General features: G+C 44.1%; 1 protein-coding gene across 1 annotated transcript in view; it reads left to right on the top strand.

Moving 5' to 3' along the window:
* LOC135520025 (eukaryotic translation initiation factor 3 subunit E-like) overlaps positions 1-17984 on the top strand; it is a 42776-nt gene that overhangs the window by 9249 nt on the left and 15543 nt on the right. Inside the window, exons 4-9 of the mRNA XM_064945332.1 lie at positions 3045-3087; positions 5300-5404; positions 10949-11074; positions 11637-11761; positions 14065-14191; positions 14968-15069. Of these exons, the coding sequence (XP_064801404.1) occupies positions 3045-3087; positions 5300-5404; positions 10949-11074; positions 11637-11761; positions 14065-14191; positions 14968-15069 (628 nt within the window). The remainder of the gene's footprint in view (positions 1-3044; positions 3088-5299; positions 5405-10948; positions 11075-11636; positions 11762-14064; positions 14192-14967; positions 15070-17984) is intronic.

The following is a 17984-nucleotide window of genomic DNA, read 5'->3' on the forward strand; positions in this document are numbered from 1 at the left end:
AATTACTGTGAGACCAGCAGTTACTTGCGTGACAATTACCGACTGACAATTTCGTGACCGCCGCAGCCCTACTAAAGACTATGTAATCCACATGGAGAGATTGAGAACTTGGATTAATCACTGGGGACAGGTCAGGACTGTGATCCCGCAGTGCTCAGCGGAGATACATACCCCTCTACAGGGAAGCTGGTCACCCAGGAGCTACCGAAGTCACTGTCCTTCATTAGTTTCTAGGCATGAGATGGTGAGAACTGACAAAACTACATATATAGCGTACGGGGAGACATTTAACTGTTTCCCGATGAACTGAAAAGAAAGCCAAGTGAAAAGTTATCCCGGAGTCCACCGTTCATTCACATTGACTCTAGTTCAGGTGTTTATCTTAACTTAGCAACTCGCATCAAGAAATTAACTGAGTGTTGAGACCTGCAGTAATCACAGAATTCTCAACTTCTCCCATCGTTATATCGTCTCACTCATTTCCATTCTGGCTCTCTACACACGTGTGCATGCCTTGCACACAAGCTCTTGATTACTGAAATGACAGTCTCATTAAAAAAAAGATAAGTAAAACGTTTGTAGGCAAGCTATATTGCCTGCCAAAATCACAACAGATTTATCACAAATTCAGAATGGACTGACCGATTGGAGCTGCTTCCACCACCATGCTTCACCGTAGGGATGGTGCCAAGTTTCCTCCAGACATGATGCTCAGCGTTCAATCTTGGTTTCATCAGACCAGAGAATCTTGTCTCATGGTCTGAGTCATTTTTGTGCCTTTTGGCAAACTCCAAGCGGGCTGTCATGTCTTTTACTGAAGAGTGGCTTCCATCTGGGCACTCTACCAAAGGCCTGATTGGTGAAGTACTACAGAGATGGTTGTCCTGGAAAATTCTCCCATCTCCACAGAGGAACTCTGGAGCTCTGTCAGAGTGACCATTGGGATCTTGGTCACCTCCCTGACCAAGGCCCTTCTACCCTGATTGCTCAGTTTGCCTGGGCACTCAGCTGAAAAGTCTTGGTTGGATCCAATTTTCTTCCTTTCATGAATGGAGGCCATTCTTCTTGGATCTTCAATGTAGCAGAATTTTTTATTTTTTTTTTTTTAAACATTTTTTTATAATTTCCCAAATCTGTGCCTCAACACAATCCTGTCTCTGATCTTTACGGACAATTCCTTGAACCTCATGGTATGGTTTTTTCTCTGACTTGCAATGTCAACTGTGTGACCTTTTGTATAGACAGGTGTGCTTTTTCAAATAATTTCCAATCAACTGATTTTACCACGTGGACTTGAATCAAGTTGTGGAAACAGGATACACTTGAGCTCAATTCCTAGTTTCATAGTAAAGGTTCTGAATACTTGTATTCAAATTAAAACCAAAATATCTTATTTACGTAAGTATTCAGACCCCTTGACTTTTTCCACATTTTGTTTCATTAAACCTAATTCTAAAATGCCCCATAATGATGCAGCAAAAACCGGTTTAGAGATGTTTGCAAATGTATTCAAAGTGAAACAAATGCCTTGTTTACATATTTGCAAAATTGTCTAAACCTATGTGGGCACCCCTTCAATTGAGTGGATTTGGTTAGTTCAACCACACCTGTTGCTTACAGGTGTATAATATCGAGCACACACCCATGCAATCTCCATAGCCAAACATTGGCAGTAGAATGACCTTACCAAAGAGTTCTGTGACTTTCAACGTGGCACCATCATAGGATGCCAGCTTTCCAACAAGTCAGGTTGTCAAATTCCTGCCCTGCTGGACCTGCCCTGGTCAACTGTAAGTGCTTTTATTGTGAAGTGGGAACGTCTAGGAGCAACAACTGCTCAGTGGCAAAGTGGTAGGCTGCAGAAACTCACAGAACAGGACTGCCAATTGCTGAAGCATGTAAATATTGTTGGTCCTCGGTTGTAACACGCACTACCGAGTTCCAAACGTCCTCTGGAATTCAATACAATAACTGTTCGTCGGTAGATTCTTGAGGGGTTTCAATGGCTGATCATCCGCACACAAGCCGGGTAAAGCTCGCAGCAATCTGACTGGAGCAGTGGAAATGTGTTCTCTGGAGTGATGAATCACGCTTCACCATTAGGCAGTTTGACGGGCGAATCTGGGTTTGGCGGAAGCCAGCAGAACACTACCTACCCGACTGGTGCCAACTGTAAAGTTAAGTGGAGGAAGTTTTATTTTATTTGATACTCCCATGGTTTAGGTCCCTTAGTTTCAGTGAAGGGAAATCTTAACACTACAGTAAATAATGGCTTTCTAGAAGATTCTGTGTTTCCAACTTTGGGCAATTCCCTTTCCTGTGTCAGCACGACAAAGCTAGGCCCACACAGAAATGGTTTGTCGATTGGTGTGAAGAATTTGACTGGCCTGCACAGGGCACGGACCTTAACCCCACCAACTGCGAACCTAGCCTATTCGCCCAACATCAGTGCCCAACCTCACTAATGCTCGTGGCTGAATGGAAGCAAGTCCCCGCAGCAATGTTCCAACATCTAGTGGAAAGCCTGCCCAGAAGAGTGGTGGCTGTTATAGCAGCAAAGGGGCGACAAACTCCATATATGCTTGTGACTTTGGAATGAGATGTTAGTCGAGCAGGCGTCCACTTACTTATGGTCATGTAGTGTTTTTTTTATGCCTCTATTTTGACACGAACAGCGTTTTCATTTGAATGTAAAAAAAATAAAAATGATTTGGCAAGTGACTAATCTAAGGCTGCAATTCTAGTTTTAAGTGAGATTGATCCCCCTACCTAAATGTTGGACCTTGACAGTTTAATGGCGTCAGTGTTGAAGATGAATATTGTAAACAGCCTGTAAATGTTCACACAGAATAAAAGTACTTTTGCTGCCTCTCAGGGATCAGCTCAAACTGTTTTGAAAATGAAAGTCCCTTGATTTTCCTGGACTGCTACAGTCCAGAAATGGCGAAATTATACCTGAATGGGGCTCAACACTTAACCTGCATCCGCCAACTGGTTACTTTAACGAAACAAGGCCACTAACTGTGACTCTCTTTCTCTTTCAGGGATGGACAGGCCCTTTTTAGCTATCTGGCGGAGAAACACAGCGTAAGTTTGGACCACTTTGCTTACGTCTCAATTCTAAGCTGCATTTCCCATGACTCTTGTGTGAACCCGCTGTTTCGGGAACGGGGGGCCCAAACAGGGAGACGTAATGACTTCCCAAAACCGTAACTCATTTTTGGGGGTTTTACGGCTTGCAGAAAATTCTGTGGACATTTTACAGTCTGTGGTGAATTGTTAAGAATAGATGGAACAGCTCGGGACACATGGGTCTGGCCGCAAGAATGCCTGGGAGTCTATAATTGGTGTGACACTTTATACACCCCCCTCCCCTGGCATCCCTCTGACCTGCACCCTGTCCTCAGTGCACCTCCACAGCCCGTAGGCCACTCGGCTGTGGGAAAGGGCGGTCTCTCTCCGCATCTCAGCGGCTAGCAACCACTGCCTGCCAAAGCCACACTGCATCTGTGAGACTGGACTCGGTTTCCAAACTGACGTCAGCGCGATGTGATATGTCAGGAGTTAGCAGGAGTATACCGTTTAGGGCTCCATTCAGAGAGATTCCACCCCCAAAATGGACAGTTATTGTTTTTACGGTTTCATTCACTTATCTCCCCCCTTCTGACCTAACGGTCATTTATCATTACTACAGTTGTGTACTGAACATAAAGAAACACAATATGCAACAATGTAAAAGATTTTACTGAGTTAGTTCATATAAGGAAATAAGTACATTGAAATAAATAAATTGGGTCCTAATCTATGGATTTCATTGACTGGGAATACAGATATGCATCTGTTGGTCACAGATACCTTGAATATGGTAGAGGAGTGTTGTCCCACTCTTAATTCAGTTGCTGGATATTGGCTTGAACTGTAACACGCTTTACATTTTGTTCCAGAGCATCCCAAACATGCTAAATGGGTGATATGTCTGGTGGAAGAACTGGGACATTTCCAGCTTCCAGGGATTGTGTACAGATTCTTGCAACATGGGGCTGTGCATTATCATGCTGAAACATGAGGTGATGGCAGTGAGTGACAGGCATGATAATGGGCCTCAGGATCTCGTCACAGTATCTCTGTGCATTGAAATTGCTATCGATCGAATGCAATTGTTGTCGGTAGTTTATCCCTGCCCATACCATAACCCCACCGCAAACATGGGGCACAATGTTGACATCAGCAAACCGCTCGCCCACATGACGCCATGCGTGTGGTCTGTGGTTGAGGCCAGTTGGATGACCTGACGAATCAAATCAATTTGTCACATATGCTGAATACATCAGGTGCAGACCTTAGTTAAAAGCTTACTTAAGTCATGGTTACACTAGCAATGGCTCACATTCTTGACATTTTTGACACAAAGCATTTTTTAATAAAACATTTAATCAGTTATGTCCCTCAAATGATGGGGCAGATGACTCTTTGTGAGAGGGAGTGTATCTGATTTCATTGTTCCTCAATTGGTGGCTCAGACACTAGATTGAGGATAAATGGAGTTGGCTTCGTTAGCCTCCCCCTGGAGCAGTTTAGTTCTGAAGGTGTTGTACTCAGAAATTTACTTGGCTTAAAGGTGAGCCACTTTTGTGGTACCAGTTATCCCAAATAGAAGTCAGACCAAAGTTGACTCATCTTATTCGTAGTATAGGGCTCAGGTCCGTTGTTGAAGGCTTTTCCCGAATAGCCACAGGTGACAACTTACATTTCAAAGTAAATAGGCCTACATGTGGTAATGCAGCATTTTGTATGGGATGCTGACATGGAGCTACTTGTACATACAGTTCCACACTTAAATTGCTCAAGGGCACAACAGCAAGCTAACGGTATCTAGGATGATACCAGTAAACCTCTGGTTGACCGCGCACTCCTCACCGTATTTTCCCATCTGAGCAGGGATTTGAACCCGGCAACCCTCCCACTTCTGTAACTGGTCTAGGCAGAAGCTAATGGGGATCCAAAATAAATACAGATACAAACTGCTAGGCTACCTGCTGACCCCGTTGATCAGTGATGGTAATCAAACTAAAATGGGCTCTGAAATCATAGATTATTCTAGAATTGCCCTCCTTACTCCAGCCACTCTAGCGTGGTCTGGCATTGACTGGATATAACACCATGGCTCTCATCTAGGACCATAATCTCACATGAGGCGTGTGAGAAAGCTGACAATATTGTCATCAAATAAACAATTGCTTGTGTCTATGCTCTGAATAGTTTTTGAGCGAAACCATTGATCAGCCTTTTTCTCTTCCAGTTCCGTCAGGAGTACCTGGACACTCTGTACAGATATGCCAAGTTCCAGTACGAGTGTGGAAACTACTCTGGGGCTGCCGAATACCTCTACTTCTTCCGTGTCCTGGTAAGTCAAGTTGCCCTCATTTCAGTGTACTCTTATCAAATATCAAACTGGCAACCTTGGATACAAGATGTTCACAGCAAGTTAATAGAATAGACTTTATTTTATTTAGATTATTATGGATTTGTACCCTTGTAACTTCATCAGTAGTTTTCTGAATGAAAACTGGACCACTCAAAAGTTGACACTATTGGGCAGTGCTTTATATTAGCAAGCTCTTTATATTAGCAAGCTCTTTAAGGGCAAACAGTTAGGCGATGATTGAAGCTTCATTAAGAAGTATTAGTTTCTCAGGAACGACTCCCATTTTGTGCATTAATCACTGTCATTGTGATTTTTTCCCAGCACTGCACAGTGCCAAACCCCATCAATTATGAGCCGTGTACATCCACTTAACATTGCATTTTTTAGAATTAGACTCTTCGTTGATGTATACTTTTTTGGCTCAATGCATTGTGTTATGAAAAATGGATTTTCCTACTTCACTGCTCGGTTGTTTGGCCAGGGTTCTTTAATTTTTCAAGGGGCTAGCACAAGAGGAAGGAACACCCTCAGTAATTGCATGTGAAAAGCTTCCATTTGCTCCATTCAATTCTCTACACATCTTCAGTATTAGGATGAGCCGATATTGAAGGACAAGGGTAGGATTAAATAAATAAATGTTTTACTGTGCCAAGTGTTCAGCAGCAGACTTCATGATCTGTCTTTAGTCATCTGGGGGGGGGCTGCTGCGGTGGACGACGTATTGATTTGAAGCCAGATATCTCCTTGTCAGGCATCAGAGTGCTTATGAGTTACGTAACATGTTCTGGTGGTCTTAGAGAAAGTCTAATGCACTCTAAGAATCGACTGTCACTGAGCGAACAGGTTTACTAAACAAAGAACTAGCCAATCACTTAGGCTATACATTTGCAAAGTCCGCTCATTTACTCCTATCTTGTTTGAATTAATCAAATTAGGGATGTACGTTATAAGTTTTGTTGCCAATTTAGTTCCTCTAAATTATGCAATTTAACAGACTGAGCTTGACCGTTCAAAATATATTTTTGGTTAACCATTAACATCCCTAGTTTTGAATGTTGCACATTATTCCATTGCGTTTCTCGGCCTGTACGGCTAAAATACGAGTCATGGAGGAGGGCTTGGATTAAATCATTTTCAGCAGCAGTGAAATACTTTGGAAATCAGATAATAGCAAAGAGGGTTGGGGTGGGGGGTAATTACAGTTCACTGAAAGTACTGGCAGTATTCTCGTTACACATGCGTACTTCTTATTTCCTCTATAAACAAAGGGATCATTGCTCTTGTGTTTGTGGCTTCTCTCCCGCTGCCCTCAGAAATCAGTGAAAGATGAACTACACAGAGAATGGCCAAGGTGCAGTTGGACTGTGTGCACTGCTCTATATAGAGTTGGAAGCCTCTTAGGCCTAGAGGGGTGGTAACCTGACTGAGGGGGAAGGCTAGAAAAGTGTTTTGTGTCACAATAGTGGTGTAACACTAGATAAGTCCTGGGAATGGACAGCCTGTGACCTCAGTGGAAGGAGCCACCAGATCTTCAGTGTTGCCCTTTTTTTTTTTTTTTTTTTTAGTCACTCTCCAGGACCAGTGGCTTGTAAGGTGGGTCTGAATGCTTGGCTGACCTTTGGTGCTATCGTTGACTTTAATGAGTTCAGTCTTCAGAAAGCCTCGGCGTCAAACCTAACTTCCAAACAAAAATAATCTGTTGGCCAATGAGGTTAATTTATACTGTAGTAGCACCAGACCCAGTGTAAGTGCTTTTGGTTTGAGGTGTGTGTTTATTTTTCTATGGTCTGACCAGGCACCACATCTACTATTGTGTGCCTTCTTTCAGAAGCCTGTGTTTCTTTTTGGGAAAGTTGTTTGCAAATGTGATTAACAAACGTGCCTATGTTTTTGGTGGTAGATTTCGCCATTGTTACTCAAGCCACTGTTTACTATTTCATCTCTACTGTCAGTGTCCTGTAATTCCTCCCACCAAACAAGCACAACCAGTGTTTCCCAAGTCTTATTCAATTGTTTTAGTTTTGTTCGCATATGTCCTCTTGAGCTCTGCGGTATAGCAAAGACTGCCAAAGCCAGTCTCGAAAAAATAAAATCTACATTTACATGTTCATCAGAATGACACCCATTACAACCAATTGAATCCCATTTTAATTGACATTTGATACTCTCCCTCTGTCGTGAAGAAGTCTGACTAGTCATGCTCATTGGTGATGCTGGTGGCCTCCTGAAAAACAGGCTTTGCGGGGACTTAGCAACGAGCCCTATTCTCTGTAAACAGCCTGATGGTGGCTCTTCATCGGACATGAGCAAAAGTCACATCAAAAGCATGCAATTGATGCGCTCCCTCTCCGCATAGTTGTTTATGGTTTTTAGCTCAGTCTAAATAAACCCAAATTGCTCAGTTAGGTTTTTTTTGTGTGTCCCCCCCCAGCCAGGGCAGGCACTTTTACCAGATAGCTGCTGTCTACTCTTGACAATCCAAAGGCTCACATTCCTTTTTCTTTTTACAAATGCCTAAATGTCTGTCTTTATACTTAATACCAGCCCCCTTATTTCTCCCCCCTATTGTTGTGGACCTCCCATTTTCTGACTGCCCCCGTATGGTAGAGGTGAGGCTCCAAAAGTCATCGAATGTGGGAAAGCCAGTCAATTAAACAGAGGAAGCCAGGCTTGTAAAATCCAGTCCTCGGGTTCTGTTACAGTGTGGCGTAGCGCGAAAAGAGCAACTTATTCATATCATCAGTTAATGCAGGTATTGGATGTTGCGAATAAAGATTGAGTGTCCCGACTGCTCTCCAGCACAGTAAATTTATTGTTGCTGGTCAGTCAGTGAATGTGCCCTGTTTCGCCAACCAACGGAAACTAGGTAACTGGTGGAAAAACCCATGTAGTGAAACTATTGTTGCGTGGCTACTAGTGAATGCCAGGCAGTGTGTAGAAAGCTGCCACAATGACATGGAGGTCTGCTAAACCTAGCAGACAGGGACCTCCAATGCAGAAAAAACAAACCTCTTTAGAGCTGAAACAACAACCTTTAAATTGGCAGCATGGTTGGCTTTAAGTTATAATGCTAATCTTATGAGGTCTTTCTTTTTAATGTAATTTAAAGCAATCCCAAGTTTTATGATCAAAGAACTCTACTGTTGTGAGTGGATGCATGGCCTTCTGCTCCTCTTTGTGTTTTACTCTAGAAGACTATCTTGCCGCTGACATTCCCCACTTATTTTTTTCCTACCAGAATAGTTTTCTACCATTTATCATCTTTTATGTCGCAGTTCATTTAAAAGTTAATGTGTAGCCTAATAGTCTTCATGTAGCCTAGCAGGTAACCTAGCGGTTGGAGCGATGGGCCAGTAACCGGAAGGTCGCTTGTTCGAATACGCGAGCTGACAAGTTGAAAAATCTGTGCCCTTGAGCAAGGCACCATAATTTGCTCCAGGGGTGCCGTACTGCTTTGGCTGACCCTGTAAAACAACACTCACTGCGCCTATCCGTATGAGATAGATCTATAGGTAGAATCTGCTGCTCTCAATCGCTAAGAGATCCGAGCTGAAATTTGATAGAAATAAAATTGTGGTTTCCTTCTCCACCCATGGATCATTTGTATCTCAGTCCACTCCTCTGGCTGTCCGAAAGAAGGGGTGTGGTGGATTGCGTCTAGGTTTCCTTGGCCTTACAGCAGACACCCGCCTTCACTTCCAGGTTGACTCTTGTCACTGACTGGCCCACAGTAGCTTATGATAACACCAAGCGCAGAGGTTCCCATGAGCCGTAGGGTGGAGGCCAAGCTTTGATTAAGCAGCCATAGGGCGGTGCGCAATTGCTCCAAGTTTGGTCGGTGTATGCAGTCATTGTCCTTAACTGGCTTGCCTAGTTACATAAAAAGAAAATGCTGTCTCCTGACCTTTTGATGTCTGTCCCATGAATTTCATATCATACCAATGCATTTAGCTTCTGATAATGGAAGAGTTGTACTAAGACTTTATAGCTAGCATGATTCTACAGGATGTTTTCCTTCTGTGTGAATGGTAGATTATCACAATTATATTTTAACAGGCTTGAAAAGCTGTAGAAGTTACTGAAACATTCCTCTCAAATACATGCAGTTTGTACAGCAAACCCGAAATTAAGTGTCCTACTGGCAATGTACCAGGCATAGACTTCAAAAAAAAGCATTTTACCTGGTTTTGAGAAGCTTGATAGCCAATCAGGGACATTTCCTAAGGGCATTAACAGATTTTGTCTTTGATGCCCCTTTTCAATCAAAGCATCCAAGCAGTCATTAATCTAGACTAGACGGATTACCCTGGCTCTGAGAAAATGATGACCACCTCCCAAATAGTGTTGAGTAAACCCAGGCTGTTGCTGGTCACAGTGCATCTTGGTTTCTGTGGCTGGAGCAGGACATCAGTTGTTGGCGAACTCTGACAGACATTTTGAGAACACTGCCTCTACTGCATGCTTCTCCTTGTAGCCTTATTGATCAATGCTCTGACGTTGTGCAAAACCACCACCAGAAGTAGTAGCTGCATGCGCACTTTGTTAAAGTCCCTTCAGAGAGGGGCAGAAGACCAGACACTTTTCAGTAAGAGGGGATTGACCGACGGTCAATGCAGAGTCAGGAACAGCGATTGGGGGGGGGTTTCCCTCAACAATGGCCTTCCCTCAATCTACACTCATATGCGGGTATATCTTCAGTGTTATTTCCAATTGCAACTATTTTACTGCTAAGTTAATTAGAGGAGTGATATCTGGACCCGGAGTTGTGAACTCAAGGTACCTTCAACAATTTATTTTTTAGATAGAATTGTGGTATGGCGATGTCACAGACAAGCTGACCTTTGACCTGCTGCCCCTGCCCCAGAAACATCACAACATCAAGGTGGTAGCTTGAACTCAGCATAGCTAAATTGACACATTCCATTCTTAACTCTAGAGAGGAGGACCGAAGCTGAAATGCATCCTTAGTAATGTGTGTTGTCTTCCCAAGGCAGTGTGCCACCCTGCAATTATTTTTTTAAAGAGTTGCAGCATTAAGTAAATGATAGTAACAAAATGTTTTAGCTCCAGCACATTGTACAGAGAAGCTCACATGTGCTTCAAATGTGCTCCTAATTACGGTTGTAGTCTGAAAGGATCGCAGAACATCTGCAATGCAGCGGTTGCCGTATCACGAAGTGCAGCAAATTAGGTTTTTATAAAAAGCTAAACATTCTTTCATGATCCATTTCTCTTTCTGTCAAGCCCCATTCCCTCAAGATGACATAATTTAATCAGTTTATCCAGTATAAATAAAAGTAACTCCACCGAACAGTTTTGCCTGCCAAAGCCAAGCGGCGGTGGCACCAGCCTCTCCTTTACGGACTGTGCCTGTTTGCAAGCACACTGTTTGTAGGCGGAGGCATTTATCAGGATTAGATCTGCCAGTGCCTGGTCATTTTTGCAGGTGGGTTGAGTTATGCTGCAGTGTGAGGTGATGCTGTGTGCTTCATGTTCTAACAAGTATGACATGTCTTTTCCCAGGTCCCGGCCACAGACAGGAACGCCCTGAACTCCCTGTGGGGGAAGCTGGCCTCTGAGATCCTGATGCAGAACTGGGAGGCTGCGATGGAAGACCTCACCCGCCTGAGGGAGACTATCGATAACAACGTAAATGCCCCACTTCTCAGAATTTGACACTGCACTTGGATTCCCTTACATAGATTCGACTCCCTTATTGACCGCTTTGGGTTTCAGCAAAGCGCTGTTGCGGCTTGATGTACCCCCCCACCCTTCAGTCTTGACTCCAGAGGAACTGCAAATGGAGCGGTTATGTGGATCTAGTTAATTTTTTTATTTTAATTTAGTGGATAGATAGCTGGGAAGGGTGCAGGGTGCGGGCTCTGGCTTGGAAGGAAAACGTTTGGAAGGGAACAGAGACCTTAAGTTATTTTTTATATATTTTTACTTAACTGACTTGCCTAGTTAAATGAGCCGTCATTGTGAATAAGAATTTGTTCGTAACTGACTGCCTTGTTCAGGGGCAGAATGACAGAATTTTACCTTGTCAACTCGGGGATTCGATCAAGCAACCTTTCAGTTACTGGCACAACGCTCTAACCACTAGGCTACCTGCCGGCCCTTAGGGTACTCTGAACTTTTTAATTGTCTTACAGTATACTGTGTCACCTCAATCAGAACTAGTAAATAATGACATCTCTCTCCTGTCCAGTCGGTGAGCTCCCCCCTCCAGTCTCTTCAGCAGAGGACCTGGCTGATCCACTGGTCCCTATTCGTCTTCTTTAACCACCCCAAAGGCAGAGACAACATCATTGAGCTCTTCCTGTATCAACCCCAGTAAGTCTTTTCTTCTGACACTGGAGTTCTTTATTAAAACACTGTTGGCCTATTTAGACCTGATGACTAACCCTGAACACATTGACCTGTAGAAGCTGCCATCTCTACAGTCCAAGGCACAGTGTCTTCACTGATCCACACTAAACCCTTGAGTGACCCAAGAGGTGATTGTTAAAATGTGGCCTGCTGGCATCCTTTGGGGGGGGGGGGGGGTAGTAGTAATGATCCATAAAGAAGAGGCACAGTAGGGGGCTGAACCTTGGGCCCCAGGGTTTGCTGCTGGCCCCAGGGTTTGCTGCTGGCCCAGGAGGGAAAAAGAAGAAGCCATTTACTCTTAACTTTGGGAAGGGGGCAGATTCCAAAACATACTCTAGGTATTTTTTAAAGTGTTCGAAGCTGCAAGTTAGTCCACGTGTATTGCAGATCGCGAACTATGCACTGCATAAAATTTACACAATGCACCCCCGTTCTGATTGCTGGTTGGTGTAATTGAACCAATTTTTGTAGTCATCTGAAAGTATGACATGCCACCATAGCAGATAGGGATGTCTGGTTCTCTTGAGTTTTACTTAAATTAAAAACTAATTCAGATAATGAAGGAAAGGCTGCCCAATAATTAGTCATGTCAAGCTCTCACAAGCATCTGTTTTGGACAAACTTGAGGGAGTTTTATGTGCGTTGCAATTACCCAGTCAAGAAACCACTTATTCCACAGTGAGGCTTGGCCTCATTCCCTCACCCCTTGACCATTACTTCCTTTGGCCGAAGAGGGTGACCAGTGGCTCGGCCTTTGTTTAATGTTTGACCTCTGTTAACCCCACAGTCAGCACAAGTTGCACCAGGCCTTCCTATTTAGTGTTGTTGAAAACATCTACTGAGTTCAAGGGCACTCATGGGGAGCATATTGTCATGCAATGATCTATGATGTAGGTGCAAAGAGGGAAAATGAATACTTTAATGCTATCCAAGCCCTTGCAGTTGGTTCAGAGTTTCACTTGCTTTACATTATTCAACCTCTCTCTACTCCTCATCTCCATCCTCTCCTCACTCACACACTCGCACGTGCCTGGGTCTAAATCATTTTGATTTTGACACTCATTCTTGGTTCAATTCTTGTGAAGCATCCTCTGCAACCAGTAAAGCAATGTTGCTCCCTCAAATGCCAAAATGATTAGGTCCCGTAAGTGGGGTAGGGTGAATGTTACATTGTCTTTTTTTTTTCTCACAACTATTCCCAGATATGACTCTCATGCAGGGTTGCTTGCTATTGGAGACCCCCTGGAGAGAGAGTAGGTGTAAGTTAATCAGGAACAGAGCATGGCTTGTTGTGGTCTGCCACTGAGTCTGACAACTGCAAAGGGAGAGGAAAGAGGGCTTCTCTAACCAGGTTGATGATCGCTCACTGACGAGCCCGCCTGCTCGCTGCTGATTTTAGACAGCAACATCACAAGTGCCAAAGGCCCCCTTGTCCCTTTAATTGTTACAACTAATTAAACTGTTGTCTGTGGCACGCCCTCCTCGCTCTGAACAACATGTGTTCCTCCATCCTCATCTGAGAGCTGAAGGGGTCGGAAGTGGCAGGGAAACCCCACTTCCTCTTTTGAAATGTAATTTGGTCGGTGGAGGACGATTGTGTGTGTGTGTGTGGGGGGGGTCAGATAGCTGTTCAGATAAGGATGAAGTTATACAGTTAACTCAAGTCGACCACTCCTTTTGACAAGGAATGGGGTGTTTTTTTTTTTTCACGGAAGCTTGTTGGGAAAGGACATGAAACACTGTCTGCAGAATAAGAATGTTGTCTAGGGTTCTAATCGGCTTCTAACAAGGCCCTCTCTCGTGCTCAGCCCTTAGCAAGTTGACCTGTGGCTGAAAAACAAGGCCCTGAAGGATAGGGTTTCAGCTACTGGGCAGATCCCCTGCTCAGTGATCTGTGTCTACTGCAGAGGCCAGGGTTTCCTTTCTTTCACTCCGCTTATACAGGGGTAATGAAAGGGAGTGCTTAAACCTATGTCATGCGGAGAATGCACTGTTACGGACATATCTGTTTGGTCGATAAGGTCAGACGTCCTAAATGCCATGAGCCTAATTGCTAAGTTACTTGTGTATATAAATACACCTTTCTGCCCTTAAACTGTGTGTTGGTGTATGCATAGGTTTATTGACTTTGTATAGCCTTCACCTCCATAAATATCAACTCACATCATGGGCTATTGCTTTTTTGCCACGTAGTTCCTCCAGTCCTTTTAAGACCCCTGTTTTTTTTTTTTTTTGTTCTTGTCGTGACCTTTGTTTTGTCATTTCAGGTACCTCAACGCCATTCAGACCATGTGCCCACACATTCTGCGTTACCTGACCACAGCTGTCATCACAAACAAAGACGTTCGCAAGCGGAGGCAGGTCCTGAAAGATCTGGTCAAGGTCATACAGCAGGTAAAAAAAAAAAAAAAATCTGGTCACATTCCTTACCCCAATTTCTCTGAACACATGTCCTACTAATTTTCTCTCACTTTCTGGACAGTAACGTGTTAGCCAACCTTAGTTGTCAGTGTAGGTTTTGGCATTTTGACACAAGATGTCGCCAACAATTAGGAAAAGGGGTGGAGATATCTAGTCAGGTGTACAGCTGAATTCCTTCAACTGAAATGTCTTCTGCATTTAACCCAACCCCATTAAAGTCCAGAGGAACCACACATCTATGAGCAATGCAAGGCGTTTTGGCTGATAGAGTATACTCTTATCAGATCTGGTCCTGGCTAGAGAGGTCTTGAACCCATTACATTTGATAAATGGCAGCAGACTGTCTGATTGTAGAGTACCGATTTCTTCCCCTCCCCAACATCGGTAGCTTCTTCAGAGATCAATGGCTCTGAAAGCTAAATAAGCGCTGTCTCGGTGGGCTCTGTGTGATCACTAAAACGTGTGCTCGATGCTTGTTCTGTCTTTTGGGTCTTGGGTCTCTCCCCGCTACCATGGTTTGGAACTGTTTAGGGGACTTTACGAATCTGCTTTTATTCACTGCCTTGTAAATTCTAGTATTTGGTTAGCCATGTTTCTCCACATTTGACTATTTTATTTTTTAGTAATGGGTTGGAGGCATGCCGCCTTACCTGTCGAGTTAACCTGTGCTATTTCCACTGCTGAAAAATAGAGCTAGCACACACAGGCATGTGCAAATTGTTAGACATGTTTTTTGTTTTCGTTTCCAGGAGTCCTACACCTACAAAGATCCCATCACAGAGTTTGTGGAGTGCCTGTATGTGAACTTTGACTTTGACAGCGCTCAGAAGAAACTGAGGGAGTGTGAGTCGGTAAGTCCCAGCAGACTCTCCCCCGCACCCACCCATCAATTTGCAACAGATTGTGAATAATTTGTCCTTTTCAGACCTCTGTTTTAAAAGTTTAACATAACTCTGTATTCCTTGCTTTACAGAGGATTTGGATTAGCCAACCAGCCCTCCCAACGTTCCCTTGTAGCTAGCACAGAAGTAAACACCATTAGGGATCATGCAAGATTAGCCAGTCTTTCTCACAGCATTGGACTGGACTTCTATTTTATTTTTTAAATACATGGGGCCATACATAATGGCCGATGGTAGAATTGCATTAGGTCACTTGGGTGATACAGAAGTCCTCTAGGAAACCATATGACTCATTGGTCGGGACAGATTTTTATGATGGCCTGTAATTGTCCATCAGCCTGGTAGTTAACAGTAAAAGCTTCTATAAGGAAAGGTCTTTGCAGGGGCGTTCAGACACTCATTTAAGAGATGTGTGTCATAGATAGCCGCTGGGATAATTTATTTCCATTTTGGTTTGTAATGGCTTGATGTGTACTGCCATTGAAGTAACTGTAGTGCATCAGCTAAAAATAGAAGCTGCACTTCCAGCAATGCCTTCGTCTATCGCGGCCAAGTTCTCAGTGACAAAACGAGGTAATAACATGCCGTGGAAAAAGATCTGGGTGCGTTGTGAGGATCAGGCGAGGAGTGGCTTATCTGCCCTTGCCTTCCGCCCTGCTAACTGTTCAATCGCTGGAAACTAAATGGGACGAGCTGAAAGCACATATCTACTACCAATAGGACATTGAAAACTGTATCTTACGTTCCACCGAGTCGTGGCTGAACGACGACATTAAGAACATACTGGCAGGTTATACACATCGGCAGGACAGAACAGCAGCCTCTGGTAAGACACGGGGCGGAGGCTGATATATATATATATATATGAAACAGCTGGTGCACGATATCTAAGGAAGTCTCAAGGTTTTGCTCGCCTGAGGTAGTGTAGTCTACGGCTTATCTTGAGATTTTCTATCTACCTAGAGTATGTCTGCCTTTTTCGTAGCTGTCCTCATACCACCACAGACCGATGCTGGCACTAAACTGGGCTCAATGAGGGGTAGCGCTGCCGCTTTCAAGGAGAGGGACTCTATCCCAGAAGCTTTACCCTCAAGCCATCAAACAGACAAAGCATCAATACAGGACGAAGATCGAATGGTACTACACCGACTCCAACGCTTGTCGAATGTGGCAGGGCTTGAAAACTATTACTGACTACAAAGGGAAGCACAGCCGAGAGCTTCCCAGTGACACAAGCCGACCAAACGAGCTAAATAACTTGCATGAGATCATCAGCTGTTCCCTACAACTGTGATCATGCTCTCCTCAGCCGATGTCAGAGCTTTAAACAGGTAAACATTCACAAGGTCGCAGGGCTAGATGGATTATCAGGATGTGTACTACGAGCATACGCTGACCAATTGGCAAAGTGTCTTCGCTGGCATTTTCAACTTCTCCCTGTCAATCTGTAATTCCAACATGTTTCAAGCAGACCATATAGCCCTGAAGTGCTTTGAAAGGCTGGTCATGGCTCAAATCAAAACCATTATCCCAGAAACCCTTGATCCACTCCAATTTGCATACCGCCCAAACAGATCCACAGATGACTCCATCTCCATTGCACTCCACACTGCCCTTTCACACCTGCACAAAAGGAACACCTATGTGTAAATGCTATTCATTGACTAAAGCTCAGCATTCAACACCATAGTGCCCTCAAAGCTCATCACTAAACTAAGGACCTTGGGACTAAACCCCTCCCTCTTGAACTGGATCCTGGACTTCCTTATGGGCCACCCCCAGGTGGTAAGGGTAGATGATAACATCAGCCATGCTGATCCTCAACACAGGGGCCCCTCAGGGGTGTGTGCTCAGTCCCCTCCTGTACTCCCTGTTCACTCGTGTCTGCACGACTCCAAAACCATCATTAAGTTTTCTGATGACAGAACAATGGTTGGCCTGATCACCGACAACAATGAGACAGCCCATAGGGAGGTCAGAGCTCTGACCCTGTGGTGCAAGAACATCAACCTCTCCCTCAATGTGACCAAGAGAAATGAGACTACAGGAAAAGAGGAACGAGCACTCCCCCATTCTCATCGACGGGGGTGTAGTGGAGCAGGTTGAGAGCTTCAATTTCCTTGGCGTCCACATCCCCAACAAACTGGTCCAAGCACACCAAGAGTTGTGAAGCGGGCATGACAACCTATTCCCCCTCATGTGACTGATTTGGCATGGGTCCTCCGATCCTCAAACGGTTCTACAGCTGCACCATTGAGAGCACTGGTTGCATCACTGCCTGGTATGGCAACTGCTCGGCCTCCGACCGCAAGGCACTACAGGGGGTAGTGTGTATGGCCCAGTACATCACTGGGGCCAGGTTTCCTGCCCTCCAGGGCCTACAGTTGAAGTCAGAAGGTGACATACATTTAGGTTGGAATTTTTTAACCATTCCACAAATTTCTTGTTAACAAACTATATAGTTTTGGCAAGTCTTTTAGGACATCTATTTTGTGCAAGTAATTTTTCCAACAATTGTTTAGACAGATTATTTCACTTATAATTCCATGCATCACAATTCCATTGTGTCAGAAGTTTACATACACTAAGTTGATTGTGCCTTTAAACAGCTTGGAAAATTCCAGAAAATGATGTCATGACTTTAGAAGCTTCTGATGGGCTAATTGACATTATTTGAGTCAATTGGAAGTGTACCTGTGGATTTATTTCAAGGCCTACCTTCAAACTCAGTGCCTCTTTGCTTGACATCATGGGAAAATCAAAAGAAGTCAGCCAACACCTCAGAAAAACCATTGTTGACCTCCACAAGTCTGGTTCATCCTTGGGAGCAATTTCCAAACGCCTGAAGGTACCACGTTGATCTG

This window comes from Oncorhynchus masou, chromosome 29 (assembly GCF_036934945.1).
Source record: "Oncorhynchus masou masou isolate Uvic2021 chromosome 29, UVic_Omas_1.1, whole genome shotgun sequence".
Classification (NCBI taxonomy): domain Eukaryota; kingdom Metazoa; phylum Chordata; class Actinopteri; order Salmoniformes; family Salmonidae; genus Oncorhynchus; species Oncorhynchus masou.